Source organism: Zootermopsis nevadensis, unplaced genomic scaffold (genome assembly GCF_977971745.1).
Source record: "Zootermopsis nevadensis isolate Lab colony 2312 unplaced genomic scaffold, Znev_1.0 Znev_ptg000024l, whole genome shotgun sequence".
Taxonomy (NCBI): Eukaryota; Metazoa; Arthropoda; class Insecta; order Blattodea; family Termopsidae; genus Zootermopsis; species Zootermopsis nevadensis.
The window spans coordinates 19,742,952-19,766,456 of record NW_028259156.1 but is presented as its reverse complement, the minus strand read 5'-3'; the positions used below and the strand labels follow the sequence as shown (position 1 = coordinate 19,766,456).

The 23,505-nt window shown below is 42.7% G+C and overlaps 3 protein-coding genes across 4 annotated transcripts; 1 reads left to right on the top strand and 2 right to left on the bottom strand.

Moving 5' to 3' along the window:
• Positions 1–36: 36 nt before the first annotated feature.
• On the bottom strand, positions 37–8,457 carry LOC110829978 (uncharacterized). Its single transcript, XM_087354809.1, has 5 exons — positions 8,329–8,457; positions 4,161–5,038; positions 3,002–3,562; positions 1,744–2,118; positions 37–1,293 (listed from the first exon to the last, which is right to left on the bottom strand). The coding sequence occupies exons 1-5, from the start codon at positions 8,403–8,405 to the stop codon at positions 1,145–1,147; spliced, it is 2,040 nt and encodes a 679-aa protein (XP_087210935.1). The 5' UTR covers positions 8,406–8,457; the 3' UTR covers positions 37–1,144.
• On the bottom strand, positions 8,455–23,080 carry LOC110829964 (uncharacterized). Of its 2 annotated transcripts, none has more exons than XM_022064250.2 (6): positions 22,624–23,080; positions 21,646–21,796; positions 20,952–20,994; positions 20,564–20,652; positions 19,347–19,525; positions 8,455–8,565 (listed from the first exon to the last, which is right to left on the bottom strand). In XM_022064250.2, the coding sequence occupies exons 1-6, from the start codon at positions 22,936–22,938 to the stop codon at positions 8,527–8,529; spliced, it is 816 nt and encodes a 271-aa protein (XP_021919942.1). In that variant the 5' UTR covers positions 22,939–23,080; the 3' UTR covers positions 8,455–8,526. The 2 variants fall into 2 exon arrangements, with proteins under 2 accessions (XP_021919942.1, XP_087210943.1); XM_087354817.1 differs by lacking the exon at positions 8,455–8,565 and adding an exon at positions 16,677–17,948 and having other exon boundaries at positions 22,624–23,070.
• On the top strand, positions 11,415–16,035 carry LOC110829965 (zinc metalloproteinase nas-13). The gene is made up of 6 exons (XM_022064253.2): positions 11,415–11,536; positions 12,566–12,718; positions 13,432–13,589; positions 14,746–14,905; positions 15,522–15,655; positions 15,833–16,035. The coding sequence occupies exons 1-6, from the start codon at positions 11,476–11,478 to the stop codon at positions 15,914–15,916; spliced, it is 750 nt and encodes a 249-aa protein (XP_021919945.1). The 5' UTR covers positions 11,415–11,475; the 3' UTR covers positions 15,917–16,035.
• Positions 23,081–23,505: the final 425 nt, after the last annotated feature.

Genomic DNA, 23,505 nt, shown 5'->3' with positions numbered 1-23,505 from the left:
AAAATGTGATATCACCATAAGAAGACAGAGACAGTCTACACAGGAAAGTCACAACTGTTTATTTGTACAGTCACCAGACATCAGATATTATGAGTTACATTGTCATGTTCACTCAGACAGTACTATCATGGACAAATTACACTGACTCACTAAGTCTGAGTTTCCTGTGATCACTTAAATCTAACTTCCCATGTACAATGTGTAGCGTAACTACTACACATGATGCTGCATGATAGTTCACTTTCTGACACTGAATTCCTTCCTGCGCCATGCAGATTTCTCACTGTCCACGGACACACAGGAACAGCCATAAGACAGCCGCATGTTCAGTCACTTTTCTTGCTGTAAAGGTCCATGAGATGAGAGTCACAAGGATTTGAGGCTTAGATTTAATTTCACATAGATATTTTGAGCAGACTGACTTGAGTAGTATGGCAGAACAGGACACAATGTTATGGATACAGTTCTCATATGTGCAGTAGTGTTCCATTGTTACTGCTGCAGGACAAACTCAAATAATAAATTTATTTTCATCTTGTGGTTGCAGTTTAAATTACTCGAAGACTGCAATATTAATGGGTGTGATTTTGCCTCAACTGTGTGGCTTGCACGAGTCTGTCAACACATCAAAGCAGCTGAACCATAACTTCACTTCTCCCTCAAATTTGGTAATGGCATTTAATGAAGAGCTTAACAGTAGAAAAAGATAAATGATAATCAGTGATGATATGGTTCATAAAATGAGAAGTTAATAACTTGAATAAATATATATAAAAACAGTGGCAGTTTTGATCTTGATGTAAGTTGTGTACAAAACACACCTCAAATATCAACATAAATACAGGTAGGGGGTAAAATCCAAGGAAAAAAGATCCGTCGGTAGACCCCAAAACTCCTGGATGAAAGACCTAAGAAGATGGTTCGGATGCACCTCAATAGACATCTTTCGAGCGGCAGTCTCGAGGACAATGTTCGCCATGTGGATTGCCAACCTTCTTCGTTCGGAGATGGCGCACATCGTCATGATGAGACTTCCAGAGACATATGAGACAGGATGAGTCAGTGTATCAAACAATGAAGTTAAAACACTAATAAGCACTCAGCACTTGTGCCTGTAGGTTCACCAAGGCCTGCTGAAAATTTCTCATGTGTACATGGTAGCGGGGCTCGGGGCGTACGCCTGCGTCTGCCTGTACGGCCGTAGCTCCTGCCACACTTTCTGGGTGCAAGTGAAGGCCAGGAATATGAACAGCCCCTGCAGTGTGTTGAGGATCACGAACGCGTACCACACCACTGCAAACAACACTTACACTGCCATGAAGCTGCAATGCTACCCCCACAACACTTGCTTAATGCTTACATGATATCTGTACTAAGAAAACTTATATACAGAGAGCAGACATCAGTCAAAAGTTTAGTGGCACAGAAATAAGAATCTTCACAATATCTCAAGGTAATTATTGTTTTCCATCAGGTCTATAGCTATGGTGCCACCTTCTAACTCCAGTACCAAAATCAGAGCTCACTATTTCACCCAGGCCTGAGACCAACTCAGTTTTTTATAATTATGTAGTGGCACTTCCTATACTAAAGATGTAATGGTTGTACTGACACAAGTCTTGTTAAAGTAGGCAGGGGTGCATCACCCGAAGAGAAGCTTTAACAGGTACACTCAAACCTCAAGATAAATATGTAAATTGGGACGATGCTATAGTGAAATTATCATCTCAGTATGCTGCTCACCTATATTGTCAACGAATGCAGCGACGAGGCCGACAATCCAAGTCAGACCCATAATGAGCGCGAGGCGGCAGTAGAGACGGAAGTCTCTGTGTGTGCGGGATGTGTTCTTCAGCTCAGATGTGGAAGTATAGATGATACACGCACTCCAGAAAAATAGCACTGCATTGAGAATCATGACAACTGAGAGCGGTCCCACAATGAAGGTGAGCAGAGCCCTGCCACTGTCGAACCAGCATTCACTGACCCCGTAGCCTGGTCGTACATATTCCAACACCCCGTCAGAGGAGAACTCGGCTGCCAGCGCTACACCAACAATGACAGCAGGAACTATCCAGCTCCACAGACAGTAGACGCCAAACCTGTGCCAGTGCCTGCCTGTCAAAAATGGATCAGAGTTCACACCGAAAATTAAAACAAAAAAATACAAATATTCCTGAAATTATGCGGTGTACTTGAAATCAGGTGAAATTATGAAATGCCATTTAGTGAAAAAGAAATGTTTAAATATTTTGACTTTTTACATTGGCTGAAGTGCCGTACTATTCCTGGTGAGATGGTAATGTTCCTCTCTGTACAACCCAAGTTTGGCTACGCTTACGCAAATATGAAGAGGTACGTTAATTCCCATGCAATGCTTGTTCTAACACAGAAGTGAGTCTGCTACTTTAATGCATTACTCTAAAGAATTTATTGTTGAAGTATCTGCTATTTTGGAGATTAATGTTAAAATGTTAAAATTGTAGTAACAATACAATTTCCTCACATGTTTACAACACAGGAAATTTCTATAGCAAGACTGAATTCCTGATTACATTGGCCACTTTGTGTACAATAGTTCAATCACAGTGCCCACAGCTTGGAACAGAAGGACCACAGTTACAGGGGGACTTTTGAGTTCCACCTTTTCCTGAAATATATTCGACTTCATAACAACAAGTTACAAATGTATGCAGAGCGTAACAATCACCAACATTTGACTCCATATCTTTGTGAATGACACCAGCAATGTAAAGGACGTCTGAGATCGATGACCTCTGAACCCCACACAATAGTATCTGTGCCCCCCGCTAGCAACTCCCAAAGTTAACTAGCCCACAGGCAAAAGTACCGGATTTTTCATTACAGACTTAATAGTGTTACAATGAAATTCTACGCAACCTTTCGTACATCTCTGAAAAACAAAAGAAGGAGAATGCAATATATAAATTCAGCAGCGGTTACACGGCTTTAGGATGCATCCTGCCCTAGACAGTCTTACCTGTTGACACAAGCAGCTTCGTGGTGGCTACTCGGAGGACTCTGTTAATGTCGTATGCTATGGTAAGCATCCAGAAAAAGGAAGCTAGCAGACTGTAGTGAATTATAACAGCGATCGAAACACACGGGATGCCCGTCTCCTTCAGAGAGACAGACCCAAAGAACGAGCAGTACACGAGGAGTAGAGTGACACTGAGACAGGCCAGGTTCATTGACGACAAGTTGTGAAGCCTGGGAGTCAAGCCAAATGCAAAGAGGTGTAGTATGAGGAAGCCTATTGACAGGCTAAGCCCCACCAAAGTGATGTACCCCAGACCCTGGGAATACTCTTCTTCATCGTCTGCGCCGAACTCCGGCAAGCACATGGTCAATCTGCTGTCGTTGCCGATCCTGTACTCTTGCAGCTGCAAAGTTCTGTTGTGTGCCGGTATAAACACAGCCATGGTGACATTGTCTTGTACGTAGTACTCGGCAGGTTCCAGCTGAATCTTAAAACAAGTGTCGAGACTGGAGGCGGATGTTTCATTCTCGCTGGCACGAGTGTAATCTTCGGGTGCCGCATCTGCCACAGAGATGACAGTGATATAAACTTTTCCAATCCCTACTAATTAAAGAAATTATTGAGTAATGGGAAACGAGTGTTTAAGTGAAAGAAACTGACTTATTAATGCACAACTTGCTTTGGCTGATCAAGACTCAACACATCAAACCCAAGATTAACAGGAATTGAAAGGTCCACTCCAAATTAATTATACGTACTTTGCAAATGCATGTGATTTTACACCTCACTGGCTTTAATGCTTACATACTGCAGACACAGGACACTGGAAAAATTATCATAATATTTCCTTACTTTAAGCAGAACATGCATCCCTAATGCATATTTTTATCACCTAACTATAAGGTATCATATCCCAAAAGGTTCTACGCTGTTAATGCCAACGCAGACCAGCAGACATGAGCTAGTTCCACCCACCTACCATCATTACAATCCACCTCCTTTAAATACATCTCAATGTTATCCTAACATCTCATTTATTGTCCAAGAGGTGTCCCCCATCCATTTGCGACCCTGTAACAGCAACAGGCGACCTGTCTACACCACAAACACAAAGAACACAAAAATATGGTCTAATCTAAGAAACTATGTTCAGACGTACATTCAAACACAGAGCGACAGGTTCTTGTAAATGGATCGTACGTTTCCGTCTCCCGCTGGCATACGTCCCTTTCATTCAGACGGTGCCAGTCTAGAAGCACCGTAAAATCAGGTGACACCGTGGTCCTCAGCCTTGGCCCCAGTTCAACGCAGTCTGAGCCATTAAAACTGCCGTTGTTGTTGCACACCCCACAGTAATGATTGCGATACACAACGCCACTGAGGCACATGTGCGCAGTGTATGCCTCACACTGAACCCTGACCCCCTTGTCAGTCCAGTCCTCAGGGCAGGTGACCACAGCACTGCTGTCGCATGTGCGCAGAAGTGCTCGCAATGCTTCACTGGCCTCTACCCACACTCTGCAGCTGTACACGTGTCTGCTCGACCTGACATCTCTAAATATCAGTAATTCTGGGTTTTCTGTGATGTCCAGAGTCCATGACAAAGCTGTCGTATTGTAGACCAGGTAATTTATGATGTCATTGTCGAGGTTTATCAATGCATTTTCACAAGAGAAATAAATGGGCCAGAGTTCGGATGAATCGGCATCAAGGTCGCGATGGCAAAATGCACAATGCCTGTTGCGATATGTTATGTTGGTACGGTGACTCGTTATTGGTACCTCAGAAAGAGGGTCCCGGTAACTTGTATCGGGGTGCTCACAGTGGAAACGAGTATGTGGATCTTTCCACTCTGGAGGACACGAGGACATCATGTACACGTTTGTATTATCGAAGCTCTCGCAAGAGAAGGCTGAAGCCCCGAGTCGCTGTTGCTCTGACACAAACCAGGGAGCATCAAGGCAGCAGTCCCCATACTGAGCGCAAGACATGTCACACTGGCATGCTCCTGGGTCCAGGTTGCTGCTGCAAGACCGTCTGCAATCAAGAAAACAGGTTCTCTAGAAACAGACGTATGTACCAGATTAGTGAACAAAACTTAAAACTTGTCAGATGTAACATCAACGACTCGTTTTAAACAACATTTAAAACAGAGTCTGTGGGTACGTGGACACGGCATCTCCGTGCTAATTGTCACATGTCAGGATCCAAATGCCAATTAGTTACTGCCAACATACTGAATCCTGTTGTTTTACATCGGAAAAAGTTATACATTTCAGATCCCTGCGCAAGTGCCTCTTGAGTCATTCCTACCTCACAAACTCATTCGTTCGCCATTTTGTTATCACGGACTGCAGGAAATTCTGTCCTGCCCCTAAACAAGAATGGGATGCAACACCTGATCCAGGTAGAGAATAGTGAGCTAGGCATGACATGTAGCATGCATGGGAAAGACGTCAAATGTGCTCCACTGTTTAACTGGATGAGAGAACACTTGGGCAAAACGCAGTTCAAAAAAGAGAATAATATTAAAGTGGATCCTAAACACAATGCAATTCTGTGGGACTAAATTAATCTGCGTCAGAAAGAGATCATGGACGTTTGATTTCCATCTCTGGGTCGGAGACACGACCGTTCTCTCAAGCAGATCTCCGCCTTTCTTGCTGATGGTGATTCGACGTAAACTGGACGACTGATGTCTGACGTCATATGCACCGCGTCGAAGGGGCTAGTTAACACTCTCCATGGAGCCGAGACCTTCCTGAGAATCCCACAGTCGCTCGGCCACTTAGAAAGAAATTCCCAACAATTTATGGAACCAGAAGTTCATTGCCGCGTTCACAAGAGCCCGCCACTGGTCCCTATCCCAAGCCAGATGAATCCAGTCCATAACACCCCATCGGATTCCTCTAAGATCCGTTTAGGTGCGGCAGAGGAAACGCATGTTTTTCAAATAACAATAACTCGGTTGATTTTCAAGTTAAAAAAATTTTAATTACACAGAAAGAAAGGTTTTACAATGCAGTTTTTGTTGAACATTTTTGAATTACTTCCGAAAAGTAAAGTCCGTCAAGTGACGCCCTTCCTTCTGAACGCACTCTTGCAGCCTCTCCTCGAAATTCTGCATTGCGATTTCCTGGCGAATGGAATCCTTCAGTTCCTGGATGTTGCGTGGTTTCTTTCTGAAGAACTTTGATTTGAGGTAACCCCACACAAAATAGTCACATACGGACAGGTGAGGGGAGCGAGGCGGCCGAGGGAGATGACGTGTTGGGGAAACTTGCCACGAACCACCTGCATCGATGCTCTCGCCGTGGCACCATCCTGTTGAAACCACATATTCCGTAACCCTTCGTCTGTGCAGTTCTGGAAGCAGGAAATTGTTAAGCCTCGGGCTTCTGAGAACTGCCAATCCCACTCTCCCAGGGGTTCCTCTTCAGCACAGACCCTGTCGTCCTAAACGCATCAACCCTCCTGAGTATCGTCTTACGATCGGGGATGTTTCCACGGCGCTCCACAGTGAACTGTTTACGGAAAAGGCGCTGAACGGCAATTACGGATTCACAATATTTTATATAATTTTCAACGACAAACGCCCGATGCTCGCGGGTCCACGGCTACTGAAACTGCATCATCTAAGCTGTCTGCTAGCAAGGGGCGGAAATGCCCCACCCTCCTCCTTGTCGAATACTAGCCATTCCTTTCCTCTGCTGCACCCTATATTATCCTCTCCTCTAGGTCTAAGTGTTCCTAGAGGTCTCCTTCCTTCCGATTCGCCCACCGAAACCCTCGTCTCCTACGCGGGCTACATGACCTGTCCATCTCGTCCTCCTTGACTTGATCAGTCTAATTATATTTGGCGAGGAGCTCTGTTCCTCCCTTAGTATCAGAGACCAAGTTTCATACCCAGCGTCGTAAAACACGCAGATCCGTCCTCACACGCACACAAATCTAAAAAGTCAATGAAGATCACGTCCAATTGAGTGTTGGGGCTTGACTTGTCTTCCAACATCGGCGAATCGCATCCGGTCCACAGCCGCCGGACAAGGAGCGGCAAGTTGCGTTGGCCACTCACACTTCGCGTCGGATGACTCCTGCTCAGGGCCTCTCTGGCTGAGCCAACCATCATTAATTTTACTGTTAGGTCCTGACCGGAAACGCCTGAGTGAACTGTTCGCGACTGCAACCTTGAGACTTGCAAGGAATGCAGGAAGACGTACTCAATGACAGCTTCAGCGTTGTCGCAGTCAATTTGAGAGTCGGCATCAATGTAATTAACGGCAATGTCGTCTCTTTCCCAATATCGGCTTTCGACTGTTTCTGTGTGTCTACAAAACCCTTCCCAGTCCTCCTTCGTCACTTGTGGCAATTTTCGCAGGCTCAGATCTCCTGTGACGTTGTTTTCACGCACGACTCTCCTTTCGCCCACGCAAATATTTGGAGGCCGACTACCAACCGCATTTGTCCAAGATGAGATCACTTTTGTAGATCTTCTCTCTGGGTCTCAGAGGCAGAATTTGGTTATGCAGCTCATTTTTTCGCGTGGTCTCGTTACAGCCAGGAATCATGTCTGCCTTCATTGCGTAGAGACAATGCGCGCCGCACGACAAGAGTTCACATTGGCCTTGGTTTTGCAAGCATTTACGAAAGGTTGGGTTTCTCTCAACCCATGATTCATCGATGTAAAACATTGGCTGGCCCTAATTCCGGGACTGATTTATTTTCACTAGATATCTTGATCTCAAGTCAATAACGTCTGCTCCCTCTTTCAAAATTTTGTGTTTCGAATGGAACGTTCTCCATTTAAATCCGAGGCTCCTTCCGACTTCTCTCTCCTGAATTGTGTCTTCCTCAGTTCTTTCCTGGTGATCTGAGGGGGCTGGGGAGAACTGGTAGCATTGCCTCCCGATTTTTAATACAGATGACCGACACTTCCCCTTGTTAATCGGCAAGAACAATCATCACATTTCTCAATTACGTCCGCTATTATTTCCCGGTGAATGGTAACATTATTCGGTACTCTGCCAGAACACAGTTGTTAACCCTTTGAAGCCGAAGATCGTCTTCATAATATTTACGAATCCAGACCGTACCGCGAAGAAAACACTTCACTTAACCATTAGAAGTCGAATCAGGCGGTACCACATAAGATTTAACAAAAGAACATCCCGGTCAAAGCCTTAAACACTCTCTCGAATTCACACGTCAGTGGTCGCTGCGATCTGAAAAGACGCTGCACAGATACACAAAACAATTTCTTCAGTTCAGTTCTTTGAATACCAGCGGCCAACTGTTAAGCTGTAAAGAAAGAGGCGCTCGGTACTTACTCGAAGTCCGATCGGCTGGACTGGGTCGCCGCCGGCCATCCGCCGGCCACACCAAGCAGCATCAGCAGAGCAAACATCGCGGACGGACCTCAGCAGAAGAATGCCGCTGGACGCAACGGGCAGTCTGCCCGCTGGAAGGAGACGGGGAATCCAGCCTTGGTGACGTCATCGCAGCGACAGGACACGAAGGACGGGTAATCACTTGGGACTGGGAGGAGGTGCAATGACACGCACTTCCTGGAACACGGGAGTGTCATCACGCTCGATTATTTCAATGTTTCCTTCGAAACTCGGCTTCTCTTCGGGTTCCGTCCTGAAGATCCGAATGGCCGGCGCAAGGGCATTCGACGCCCCAGGCGGACCGTCAGCTTTGTCCCCGCCCCCGCCGCCCGCTTCAACAGCAATGCGAGGTCACTCCTTCCTTCATATTCATTCTCGTTTGCCGAGTGGTCAGATTTCACATTCATAATCACATCAACTTTGTCTGTTTGATGCAACGTTATTTAATATCGCAATTAGTACCACAGGCGTATTGTCGTCAACAATGAAAAAGGAACGCCGTCGGCTTGCAGGTACGAATGTATTGTTGCAAAGCCGCTCGCCTGCAGAACTGTGTTTATACTGCACGCGTTACACGTGTGTCAGAGAAGTTGACGAACTTTGGGGGAAATGATTCGGGGCAACAGAGAAGCGCACTTTGTTCCGAAGGACAACTTCCGATCTGCGTCCGTGCTCAAACGGCCCCGCCCTACGCTGCATCACGCGATTGCCCACACAATGTGTCCGTTCCCTTCTGTGTGCGCCGGGACTTTGCAACCAGATTTCAAAACGCCGTTTTCATCAGCGCCTTCCTCTGAAGGCTTTAAGCTCCGGCGGTCAGCACATCAAACAAGATCAGAAGTGATGATGTGAGCAGCAAGGACCTCTGAAACGTCGGGAAAGTATCTCGGTGCAGGCTGCTACAACCCAGAGGACAGCCATCTTCGTAATCGCCTGATTGATACCGATCCGCCCAGTGACTGTCAGCGAGGCTGTTTCAGATGCACTCCGCCACCACGGCATGGCGCCAGTATGTCGCGGAAAGCCGAGAAGCGGTGGTCCTCCAACAATACAGAAGATATCTTCAGTTTTCTCATTGTTGAAACGATGAACTACTAGGAACAAGGGCCTTGTGGCAAACAAACGCGGCATAATTTTCAATCTCTAGTAACAGCAACTCGGTCCACAGGGCCTCGTTTGTGAAGGTGAGGCTGGAGGAGAAACCCCATCCCCTGAATGACAGCCGAAAATGTTCAACTTAAATTCTCGTACAAGAGTTTCCCTTCCACCAAACGCAACTACGACAAGGTTCTTCTGAAAATGTAAAAATGGACTCCAGACAATCGTCTGTAAAAATGGGTTTCCTCGCATGAGAAGTTGAGCGATTCACAAGAAACTCTGAGAGGTGCAACCTCGTTCTATCAATTTCTGAAGCTAATCACTCTGCAACAAACATTAAAATCATTCTCAAGAATTACAAGTCACCATAGACAATGAAAAGGATTGTTGCTATTTTCGGTCCGTGGTCTTCACCGAAATTACACTTATCTCTGAACGTACAATACCATTTATCAGCATGTGATGTGTGATAAAATTCAAAAGGCGCTGACAGCTTGATAAAGATTCAAGCATTTTTGTACAATCACATTTCACGAAGGGAGTATTGTGTGAATTCATATATACAGGGTGAGTCAAAAGTATGTTTACAAACTTTGTGTGCGTGTTCCTATATCAAAAATTATAAAAAAAGCTCCTTTGAACACGTGGTCGCAAATGCACCTTTTTCAAAATAATAGCCAAGAATAAGTTGCAATGTATGCCTTTATTGCCAAATATTAGGGCAGGGATGTTTATGCTCAAAGCTTGGTCCTCCGTTCTCCACACAAGACTGACGGATTCGTCCGTTCACACCAGGGTGTCCTCGAATCATCTGCACACGTTCCCATAGGTCGTCTTCATTGTTCATGGGCGTTGCATAAACGACGGACTTCAAGTGACCCCACAGATAAAAGTCCAATGGAGTCAGGTCCGGTGACCTCGGTGGTCACCACGCCCAATCCATCGCTGAGGGTACTGTTCATTGAGATGATGTCTGGGGCTCCGTCGTGCATAAACCGCATTTGTCTTCTTGTATTCAGTGGTACATCTTCAAGGAGGCGTGGCAAGTGTCTTCTTAAGCATCGCCGATATGAAGGTCCTCTTAGACGCGATCGAAGCATGTCGCCATTAATTGAAAATCTTTGCTGGAAGCTGGATTCACTTTGACATGTCATTCATTGAAACTTATTTTTGGCTATTATTTAGAAAATGAAACATATGCGACCCCATGTTCATAGAAATATTCTTTCTTATTTTTGATCCTGGAACACGCACACGAAGTTTGTAAACATACTTTTGACTCACCCTGTATATATAGGTGTCACACAGACAATGGACTATATCCTAAGTAGGATCTGATGTTCTCATGGCAGTGAGTATGAATATGGCTGTCTTCTGGGTTCTAGTTTCATGTAGTCTGGTAAGTTTACCGACGTTTCAGAGGTCCTTGCTGCCTCCATCATCAGGGCAACCCATTCAATTAGACCACACACACCCTATTTTAAAATGAACCTCTCATTTACACTAACATACACCCCTCACGTTTCATCTCTTCTGTTCAGGTTTTACTACACTTCTCACATCTTCCAAGTGCGCTACACGCCCCAACCTTCTCATCATTCCTCAGCTCGACAGGATTTCTGACGAGTCATTGTATTCAAATGGAGAAAATAATCTCGAATGCAGGACATTCTAGGGCGAGAGACTTAACTGCTTCAGAAAGATAAACTAATCGAGATACGCGTCCACTTGCAGCGTGGACAGCACGCTGAAGAGGTCAACGTTTTATCACTGAGCATGTGGCTACACCATTGATAAGATGGACTTGGACTGAAAGGAAAGAATGCAAATGATCAAGAGAATGATATTTTCAAAAATTTCACCTCAAGAGCTGGACATTTTGAGATATCGTATCACAACACGACAGATAAGAGTTTCAGATAAGTTATTAAAGATTCCCCCATTTTATAAGAGGGAGCTCACACAGACGTGAATTGATCTGGCGTCAACATGTTCTGCTGTGTGACATTTCTGGTGATAGCAGCGACCTGCATCACAGGAAGGGTGATAGGTAAGGCACTAGTTATATTCGGCGATTCTTGGTCTACTTTTAAGACACCATCCCAGAATCTGCTTAGGGGGCAAAGAATGCTTAGATAAATGTCAGTTAAAGATCAAATGATGGACCTTTCAAATATGGGAAATTCATCTGCTATCACATGCACAGTTGGCAGACATGAAGCTTGGCTTTTCTCTGGTGTATCCTCCATTAAATTTAAAAATATGACACTCCATGCAGGACTACAGTTTCTCAAAATACATACTTTGTTACATATAAGCACGTATGCTTATATGTTGTTTGATTTAGAAAAAACAACCTAATACTGTAGTGTATTTTTTCTTTCTGTAAGTTTCCCTTTCCTGGAGGAGCTGAGAAAATGCACAAAACACCAGTCCCATGTTCGTCCTGAATATGGAGCTGGGAGTAACAATCCTTGTAATATAGTAGGTCACAACATGTCTCAGCCATTTTATTAAACTCTTACGCAAACATCAGACTAGTTAATGTTGCGCAAAAACATTAGCCCGAACTGTCAGAACAGCAGCAAAACTTAACGTTTCCTAGCCACGGCACAAGAAAGCAAACCTACTTCAGGAGCGCTACAACGGACTGAAACATATCAGATATAAAAGGGAAAGAACGCTATCAATGGTCCTTAACAACAGTAATATTATTCCTACAATTAAAGCAGATAAATGCCCGCCCGAGTACAAAGAATAGTCGGACCCCACTCAGTCCATACCACATTTACTTGCATTGGCAGCATTGACACCCAAACACATACTGCATGTAAGTTGAATTGTCACTCAATTTGTTAACGCACTACGGTCTTTACTGCAAACTGAGACAAAGTGTAAAATATATTAGATACAACCCTGATTACGGTGGTTAAGTCCAGCGTTTCTGCCAGAACTGGCCAAATTATTCTGTACACACGTCACCCGAGTTACAGAATTTGCAGCAACAGCAAGGAGTTTTATCTGCAGAAAAACTCAGAACAAACCTAAGAGGGGACTATTAAAGAGTTTTTACTTGCAGATGTGCGGTCCAAGCAGAGTGCATGGGAGCTGAGTGGCAAGTTTGAAGGAGACATTGTGCTGACTGGCGATCAGCTAAGAAATGGCCTCATTAACCCAGCGTCTCGATGGCCCAAAAGAACTCTGCCCTTCCTCATAGACGAGGCTGCATTCAGTGAGTAGTCCACAACACAAATTGCGAGTAATCCCCCCCCCCCCTGCCTCAAATATCGCGATACAAACAAACAAATTCGTGGGGTGTGGAGGATGTCAGACCTCAGCACTACTTATAAGTAGTTAGCATCACGCTCTGGCCACTTTATCCCAGTACCCATTTCATAAAAGAACCGAGCGGACACCGGAGTCAGTCTGACACACTGGCGGCAAAGACAAAACTGTCACCTTTGTTAGAAATCTAAGTCTTCTCATCCGACATCCCAAGGTTAGAGACTGGCTGACACATCTGTTTTTCAAAATGTTACACAGGGCAATTTTATTGGCAAGACCGGAACAATGGAAAAATAACAAACAGAAAAAGGGTATATTATGTCAACCAGACATCTGGAGGAACACTGCAATGAACCTTCAGACTCTATAAAGGGCAGGGAATTTTGTTCTAAACGAGTGACTATTAGCTTCTCAAGGAACCTCCATCATGGAAAAAGTTCCTTCTGCTGACAACAGACTGATCTTGTCAGAATCAGGCTGATAATCTGTGCAGGCCCCTCAAGAGTAAAAGCCTGCGTAGCCCAAGTCACCGTCTGCATTTGCAACTCCACTGTTTTCATCACCTCCTTCCAGTTCTTTCCCGATGATTTACTATTTTTGTTTGTGAAAAAAAATCTTCCAGAATGAGCTATGAGTAACAGTGAACTGTTCCTTGCGCAGCTGAAGAGCAAAAAGCCCACATTCTACATGCAGTAGATGAATACCATAATAAGACATCCATCCGTCTGCGTGAATACGACCCAGAAGCCGACAACGATTATGTCTACATAACAGGAGAAAAATCTGGTTGTTGGTCATATGTGGGTCGCACAGGAGGGGTAAGTCACCTCACAACTCGTTTGATAAACGTGATAAATTTGACACAACTGCTCTGATAATTCACGATTATGAACATACTTTTAATGCTAATTTCTTACTTCTCTGTCAGTTTCATTATCGCTAATAAACTAACTCCATGAAGCAGAATCCTTCTTGAGAAGCTAACACTACACTCAACTAGTGAAAAAATTCCCTAACTTTCCTATTCCCCTAAGGTCCATTGTAATATCATCCTTCTACCCAGACCCAGGATTTCTGAGTGGTCTCTTCCCTTCAGGCTTGCCAACAAACATTCTGTTCACATTTCTCATCTGCATGCTAAATGCCCTGCCCATCTCCTTGCTTTGACTACTAGCTTCTGAATGACTCTACTCCACGGATTAGTTTTTCAAAGGTAGTAATATAATATTGTTGTTCTGCGTTTTGACATCACATAGACTCGTAGGTAGATACCAATGTTACAGAGAGACAAACTGCCTCCATCTTCAGGGTTATCTCCAAATGTTGGTATCTATTCGTGCCAAAGCCCAGAGCAACAGTCATCCTCACTGCTGCTAAAACCTCAAATCTCATGCAGTAACAACGCAGAACTTCACAATAGTTTAGAGTTTTGTGTACCATGCCAAGACAGTAAACTACATTCTACTGCGCTACCAGGCTGCTGGAGTACTAAGCATGGAAAAGATGCAGAACAGATCATGGAGGAACAAGGGGCTAGCTAGGGTTGTTAACTGTCACTTGCTTATTCATCCACTGATGCCTAAAACTGTCCTAACCAAAGTTTTATCGCCTATGGCTGTCACCCGCGCCTCATTTGTGAGAGACACAACAGACGTATCGCCACAAAGAAGAACAGTATAAGTCAGTCTTGGCCTGTACTGATAGCAGGACTTCCGCCTGTTCATTAATGTAAAGGTTACTTATAAAAGACAATGTTTATAATAAAATTACACAAGAACGGAGAAGTGACTGCATGGTCCCTTAATCTTTAATGAAACAGAGGGTCATCTGACATGCTTTATTGCAAGTCAGTGTCTCAGATTCATTGTTCCAATGTCAGTAAGCAAGAAACAGGCTTCTGACAGTGCAAAGCTCCTCATTTGCCCAGACAAATAAAGGCAAAGACTCTGAGTAACAAAGTTGAAATCACCACAGCGCCAGCAACTGAACCTTGAACCAAATGAACCTGGAGTAGGATGCTTCCGACTGGGCACAATCGAACACGAACTGCTTCACACACTGGGGTTCTATCACCAGCAGAGCGCCACGGATAGAGACGACTACGTTACGATCCACTGGGAAAACATACAACCAGGTGATGTGATGCCACTTGTTTCATATTTTTCATAGTATCCCAATAATTGAGACTTGCATCTTTAGAATACAGGGCCATCAACACTGCAAAGTTAAAATTATAAACCTCAGAGCACATTTAAACATAAGTTTGCTTTGCCACGCACATGCGACCAAAGGAATTTCCGTTTGTAGTGCATGCATTTGCAACTGTTTACTCCAGACCCTCCCTTACCAAGATCATTTTATTTTTCCTGTGTTAATGTATATTATGGGACCTCTAAATTAGACATAAAACATGGAGGTCATGTCTCACTCTGTCAGAACAATGCAATGCATTCTAAGTAAGTTGTTGGGTAAATTTAATTTTTCATAGCGTTCAATTCAACCTTCAACAGTAAAACGGCTATCAACATTTCAATCCTCTCCACAATAATAAGATAAAACTGGCTGAGTAGTTTAAAATTAATGAAGGCATCTGCATGACGAAGCACTGTTGGCCTACAAAGTGGGCGACCGATGTTTTAAGTTAAATAGTAACGTTAGCATAATTCTGCACTACACTGCAGTAGCTGGCATATGTTTGCAGTTTCAATCTTTCAGTGAATATATAATGAATCCCCTCTGCTCCTCACCAGGGACAGAGAACAACTTTAACAAGTACAATGCGAGCAGCATCACCAATTTTGGTGTTGAGTACGACTATGACAGCGTACTTCATTACAGTGCCTATTCATTCTCAAAGAATGGAGAGAAAACAATCGAGCCCAAGGTAAGTTCTGTGTATCAGTTTGCTCGTTTTTCGTAGAAGGGATTTGTCGTGGGCCACCAAAGAGCACTGTTTGTGATAGAGTGAATAAATTATGGCCACCCTGTACATAACTTTATGTTACCTACACTTGTACATGTCAGCTCATAACAAAAATGCAAATATTTCTTAATATTGCAGGATGAGAATGTAGAAATAGGACAGCGAGCTGGATTCAGCAAGAAGGACATTGAGAAGCTTTCAAAGATGTATGAAGATGTCTGACAAAATTGTGATAAAACCATAATGGAACTTGAAACCAACAGATAAAATATGTAACGTGTATTGTATAAACAATGAAAGTTAAGTTAAATTAGAAACTGAAATAAACATGCTCAACTCACCGACAGATTTCTTTGTTACTGCCTCCATCTGTGTGTCCCATTTAAAATCCCAACACATTTCCTGTTTCCATTCTCAAACCACGGGGTACTGCCAGCCCTTGATAATCATTTGCTTTTGTTTTTTTGCAAAAAGGTGAACAAAATGAACATTAATGGGAAGCTGCATCACCTTTAAAACTACTGAATGAACTTCACTCAAATTTAGGACTGAGGGTCCACATCAAAGGTCGAGGAAATTTAATTATGATTGTAATTAGTCTAAAAGAACACCTACTTTAAACTAAGCTCAACTAGAAACTGCATAAATTTTCTCAAGAATGGTTCATTGTCACATAACATAATACACATATTGATGAGATCTTTTTTTAAACATTTTTTGATATACCAACCATTTTAAAAAAATACAACAGAAAATATTTTCTGATAATGCGCAGTGCATCGACGCAGCTCACATCCTCAGCAGACTTCGGGTCTTCACACAGATTATTTATTACAGCATTAATAAAGCGAGTAATAACACAACCGCTCAGATTGCAAACCGAACACCAGACTGCCAAATAATTACAGAACAGGACAGAAAGGAATGGGTGCCACCGGCTTCTTAATAGCCATTAAAACATGATTAAAAAAATACTTATGTGTTTCACTATAATACTATAAACATATTTATTACTGTTATTTACAAACACAGATGGTACAGGTCAGCACAAAGGCACTCAGGCAATGGTCTCAAACAGAGAACCTGGCCTGATGCTGCATCAAAATGCTGACACACACAACATTTAATGTGATTGCATGTCCCTCACTCTGTCTGTTTGATTGATTGATTAAAAGGACGGGGGGAAAAAGTCCCCAGAGTCAAAAGTAATGGTTCCACACAATAACCTAGCTCCCGACTTTTTATCACTAACACACCACATGTCCCAAAATAAGATGTGCTTTCTTCTAGCCAAATTTATAAAAAAAGTGAATGTACTGAGTCTGTTTTTGTGCACACAAAGTATAAACTATTTTTCCTCTGCCAGGACAACTATTTCTCTGACACAGGACCAAAATAATAATCACAGCATCCTCTCTGCTAGGGTTAAACCAAATTCCCCAGATGCTTTTAACAACCACATGTGACAAGAAGTGTGAGATCCATTTCAACAAACAGATCTTTTGCATAAAATTGATTTGAGGTCAACTGCATGTATTCCAAATCTATCACCTGCAACGTGACGGGTTGTTTACGAAAACTGAGTGGATTCAATGCACTACATTATATTAACTTGTACTAACTCATGTATGAACACAGCCACAATCACAGCAAGGCACTCAACAGTGCCCATAGCACGCTAAAGGAAACAACACCACCTGGAGAATGGCTTTTCATGTAACACAGAGAGAGAAGAATGAATAAGAGTCAACCATGTTCAATGCTACACAAATCTTCAGACTGATAAAACACTGACAGCAGAACAGGTCAAAAAGATTAACTAATCTTGACATAAATGAAGATGGGAACATGTTCCTATGAAGTCCTTCATACTCTGAAGCTATTGCAAGTAAAAAAGACCAATTTTAGGAGCGAAAACATTTTCCAGTAACTTCAAAACTTTCACTTTGCTATCGAAACTCCCTTGACAGTACTACCAAAGGCACCGACCTCTCTCTGCCTCTGGCCTTTACCAATATCTGCATTAATCTTACATTATATGGGTACAAACAAAAGCACACCCTTCACTCTCAGTTTTGTTAGTGTGTGAACAACTGCATCCATTCTAATTTTCAGGCAGATCTCCCCAGTCAATAGGCTCTTTCCCTTGTTCTTTCAGCAACTCATTACAGCGAGAGAAGTGACCGCACCCCAAGAATCCACGGTGTGCAGAAAGCGGGGAAGGATGTGTCGACATAAGTAAGTGGTGCCGCTTCTAGACAGAACAAATATAAAAAAGGGGGAGAACAAAAGAAAACCTGATAAAAACAAACAAGCGCATTATCAAAATGCAGACAAAAGGACAAATTATGCAGCTTGAGGTCGCAACTGGGAGGAGACGACCCACAAAACTTAACCATGACCACAACCAAGGACTGCAGCAGGAGGCAGGTCCCAAATTTAAATCCCGTACAAGCATCAACTCAATGACACTATGCCAGTTCTTGCAGCTAAATGCCACGCAAAAATACCTTACAACTCCCAATTCATCTCCCATTTATTCATACATAATCATCCTTCAGACTTTACACTATATACTCTCAGCAGTTGATACAGAACTGTAAAATAACTAAACAAACCTATAAGTCTGTACACTGGCAACCACCCTTCATATCTGGAGACCTCTCCTCCACCTGCAACTCAAGGATGCATCATGCTGTGAGGACAAGGTGACAAACTTAGATGGGAGGATACTATTAAAATGGATCACTGTGAGGGTATATTCTGGATTCATCTGTTTCAGGATTGGGACTAATGGCAAACTATTGTGGACATGGTAATAAACCTTTGGATTCCATAATAGGTACAGAATTTACAGAATACCCAGAGAACTATTAGCTTACGAGGACGACTCTAATCAGCGCAGCAGAAATGTAAGCCTGCAATCAAAATTAAACAACAGAACATTACGCAGATGGCTCCTAAGCCTTGCGCGTTAAATAGCACAGTGCTTTCCAGTCTGCATTTGTCTGAACCACAGCCAGCAAATTACTGCTCTGAAGACTCAAATTTCACACTCAAACACGGCATTCACCAATATAATCAACATAAACCTGACAGAAAAAGTGTTTTTTTATTCTGGCTGTAATACAAAATATCAAATGACCAGCTGCGTATAACATTTAAAAACAACGTGGGAGGAATAAAGCTAGCCTGTTTAAAAATATCGCCTTTGCATTTCGCAGAGGGCTGAGGAAAACCATGAAAAAGTTATGAACGCCAGCCTCCCAACATAGATTAAATCCAGGAAGCTTCCCAAACACATCACAGAAGTGGTACCAACAATAATGCAATGTTTGGTACAGACTCGTGACAGTACTCAGAAGACAGCAGACAGACCGCACCAAAACACAACCCAGCCACCAGAAAAGATGGACTAAGGAATTACAAGTTTAATTTAATGTTCTCCATTAAGCGAGATTTGGTGTACTCGCAGCAGTAAAGACGATGATATTGGTCTGGGCTGTGACGCCGTATAGACGCCACTTATCAATGTATCTGTAAGCCGCACAGAATCTACCCAAAAGAACGACACTGGCATGTTCCCTATTAACAAACACAATTGGTTGTATATTCAAACAACTTTCAACATACACTATAATAGACAAGGTACCTTATCAACAGCAGCCGCCCTCTTCTGCGCATAAGAACCCCACAGCAGGAAGATGACACCTCGAGAGTTGTCACTGATGTGTTTCACGACTGCATCAGTCAGCTGTTCCCACCCTTGATCCTTGTGTGAATTGGCATTGTGCGCTCTGACTGTGAGGCATGCATTGAGCAGCAGCACACCTGCATGAACAAATAACAACAAATGCAAAATCAGAGACGGCACAACTCTTCACCACTCCGTAGCACGAGATCTAAATTTTCACAGCAGTAAAAATTCGGAGAGCCGTCTACTGGGTAATTAAGTCATGCAGGATGTCACCAATGTTTATGAGAAACTTATCACCTCCATTTTCATGCCTGAAGAGCTTCCTCTCATGAATTCAGTCCACCCTCTATATATACTCTTACCACGCTCCTTCATTTGATCATACAACATCCACCGAAAATGACAAATTATAAACTTCGTAACAGAAAGCAAAGCTCTTGGGTCTAAAAGAACAATGTAATTTTCCCCGATGCACCTACAAATCTTCACCACCTATACTTCAGTAATGCAACATCACAAAAGCGGCCTTCGAATGTGCACGGCTTTGTGGTGTGAAGATCTCCTTTGTCTTCCAAACTGATGCATCTAATTTCCTTTGATGAATAAACGGACAGATGCACCCGTCACTGACAAGCCATATATCACAGGGACTGGCTGTGGCTGTGCTCAGTTTTACCCTGAGAACTATATGAAGCCAAAGGAAATAAAACATGCCAAAGTGAAGATGAGAGAGGCACTTAGTAGTGTACCATGAGGCAGCTCCTTCCTCGTCATCAACAGTCGATACCCGTTTAAGAAATTTCCATTATGCAGCCTAACCTTGTCACAGGATAACAAAAAGACACCGACTGTCATGGAACATTTAAAGCTAGTTCCAGTGTTCACCTCTGAACCACTTTAAATGTATCCTTCCAGGTAGACCTAGGATTAAGAAGTGATCCTAACTACTGGGGTTTTCCAACCCAAACTGCGTTTGCATTCTTAGTTTCCATCACGAGTGGATCATTTGAGATATGACATTAAAAAATGGAATAAAATCCTCAAAATGACAATGGCACTGAATTACATGTTTGCTCTATTGAATCATTCAGCACTGTATAAAACATTTATTACTAATATTGGAAGTTATCTGAAAACAAATAGAAATATCAATGGCAACAGTTTCCACTCACCTTGTCTTGCCCACCCGATGAGGTTGCCGTGATTTGGAGCCTCAAACCCAGGAATATCACGGCTCAGCTCCTTGTACATGTTCAGCAGACTGAAAGATGAAGTGCTGTCACACCACAAATTTTCAGAAAGGAAGGAGTCTTAACCACGTAGAGTCCGTAGCTTACACACCACTGACAATGTTTCACCCAACAAAGCAGTTACAGGTAAAAAATACTGTTAAGATCCAATACCATTAACAATCCACGCTCTTCGGTGCTAATGTTCATGCAATCTGAATCAACATGCGCTTCTAACACAATGTCTACTTCAGACATTAAAGTATTTTACATTGGAATCAAGAAAAACCCAAACGTCAATGCACTAAACACATGACACACGTGCTCTTACCTTGGTGGAGGGGGGACTCTGGCAGGAACGCTGAAACACAGACCTGCAACACAGAAGAAGCTGAAGTGACACAATGCAGTTGTGAACCTGGTAACATATTCTTAAGCTCCTCCCAGTGATATGAACTGTCACTGCAGCTACACTAAACACATCGACATACATCACGCGAGCTGGCGCACCTTTAAAAATGCAAATGTTTCACACAACTGCCATCTAGAGGCAGTGTTTCTTGGCTGCTGGTCATAAACTTGTACAATCAGATACTTTTTCTTGTTCCTTTTAGCAACAGAGTAGACCACATTTATAAAGTGTATTCCAGGTTAATGTTACATAGATATATTAATTTTTAAACAGCACACAACCATATCTGAATCTGCTTGTACTGTACCTAGTATCAAAGTGTGCACTCTGCCTGTGTCATTAGTTCGTGGGTAAAAAGAAAACAAACGCACATACTATGTAAACCAAAGACATTACCGAAAAGGAAGTGAGCCGGCTTTTCCACTAGAGAGCAATGTTTACAGTAAGGACAGTGTATGCTTCCTTATCTGCTGCCCTCTCGCCCCTCTGATCACCTTGGCTTTTACTTCTAACCTAACCTCAGATGAGATGCACCCTGACTACAGTACCGTACAATGTGAGAAACCATTATTTTATAGATCTGTGAATCAGAAGCAGTTGAGAAATGCCTTACCATGAGCTTGCTGAGGATTGTGGTATGGATCCTGTCCCAGAATCACAACTTTCACTTGTGAGACCGGACACATGTGTGTCCATGTCCAGACCTGGTCCTCGGGTGGATATACAGTGTGAGAAGCCCTCTCAGCCACAAGGAACTGGCTCAACTAAAACAAAACTGAAACTGTAACATAAAGTATTCAAGAACAAGCAGCCATTCAGAAGCTCCAAGTGATTGGTAGCATAGCTGAAACAGTTGGAGCAAAGTTCCAGACTTTACAAGAGAAACATTCCATTCTCAGAGCTGTAGTTGAATTTCAAGAAAGATCCATTTACAATGACCTGTTACTGTACTTAAAACAGAACACAACTACACCAATTTCCCTTTTATGAGATTGCACTCTTTCCATTCTCGTGAGAATGATGGCATGGATATTTCACTGCATAATTTTTTTGCTATAACTTCCTTGCTCCATTTTACTTAATCTCCTTATAACATAAGATTTATACCAATATAAAATGGCTGTCTTCTGGATTGTAGCACCATGTAGTCTGGCAATAGTATCCCATGGTTTCAGAGGTCCTTGCTGCCTTGACGATGGAGACAGCGAGGACCTCTGAAACACTGGTAAACTTCTATCAGACTACATGGTGCTACAACCCAGAAGACAGCCATCTTCAAACTTACTGCCATGAAAACCTCAAATCCTACTATGTAATCCAATAGTTGTTAACAACCAATTATGTATGCACAGTAATGCATGTATCTGTATATCTGTTTCAGTTTATATGGCCTTGACTTATGACAAAAGAAATTCCAATTTCAAGTGTAGATGTGATAATTCAACTCTTCTGCATGAGTAAATACCATACTTAAATAGTACAAACAGCCCACCCATATTTTCGCCGGTTATATTAAAAACAATTCAAGTATAAGACATGAGGATAATACACAAATAAGTTCAAAAATCAATACATATTCAACTTCCACTACCTTTGCAAAATATGGTTTCCCGAATTCTGGGCTTAATGCTTGGAACCAAGTCTCTCCAATGTTCGTATGCAAAGCTGGAAATCGTTTTGAAGTCAACTTAATTTTCGCCCGGACATAGCTGTAAAAAAACGGCGAGTTTCCAACGATTTCTTTATTGTTCCCTCCCGACGTGAAGTCTTCTCTCTGTCCATTAATATCTGGCTCTGGCTTCAATTTCTTATTAGGTTGATTTTCAATATTGTCGGTAACATTTAATAAAGGCCTTTTCGGAGATAAAGGTTTAAAAAAATTCAATATTTTCTTCTGGCAAGACATAATTTCCACCACCAAAAAACTGGAAATACACTTTTACAACCGACAACCGCCAATTTCACAGCCAACTAGTGTAGCCAACATCTAGTTGTTCTTTTTTGGTAGCGAGTATGAAGAGGGCTCTTCTGGGATGTAGTTTACTGATCTTTCAGAAGTCGCCCTGATTTAGATGAAGCAAGCATTTCTGAAATCTACCACACTACATCGTGGAAGACACGCATATACAATTGTACACGTTGGCAACACAGGTCTGAGAGGTCACATGTTTTCTCAGTCGGCACCAACATGAACAAGCTACGGCACTTATTGTGTAAAGCTTTGTAAGGTTAAAATTAAGACATCAAAACGACCATTCTTTCAATAGAGAATAACAATTCACGGGCAGAATATTCATAAATATTGGGTTAAATTAATTACCATTAGATATTTTTTGGTTAATTATACTTGGCTGACACTGTTGAAAAGAAGAATCCCAGCCCCTACCCGAGGCCCTATTACCCAACCCACAGCCAGTCACTATGCTGACAGCTGTTTTGGCTCATAACTTAATTTCCTGTGAGATTGATTCAA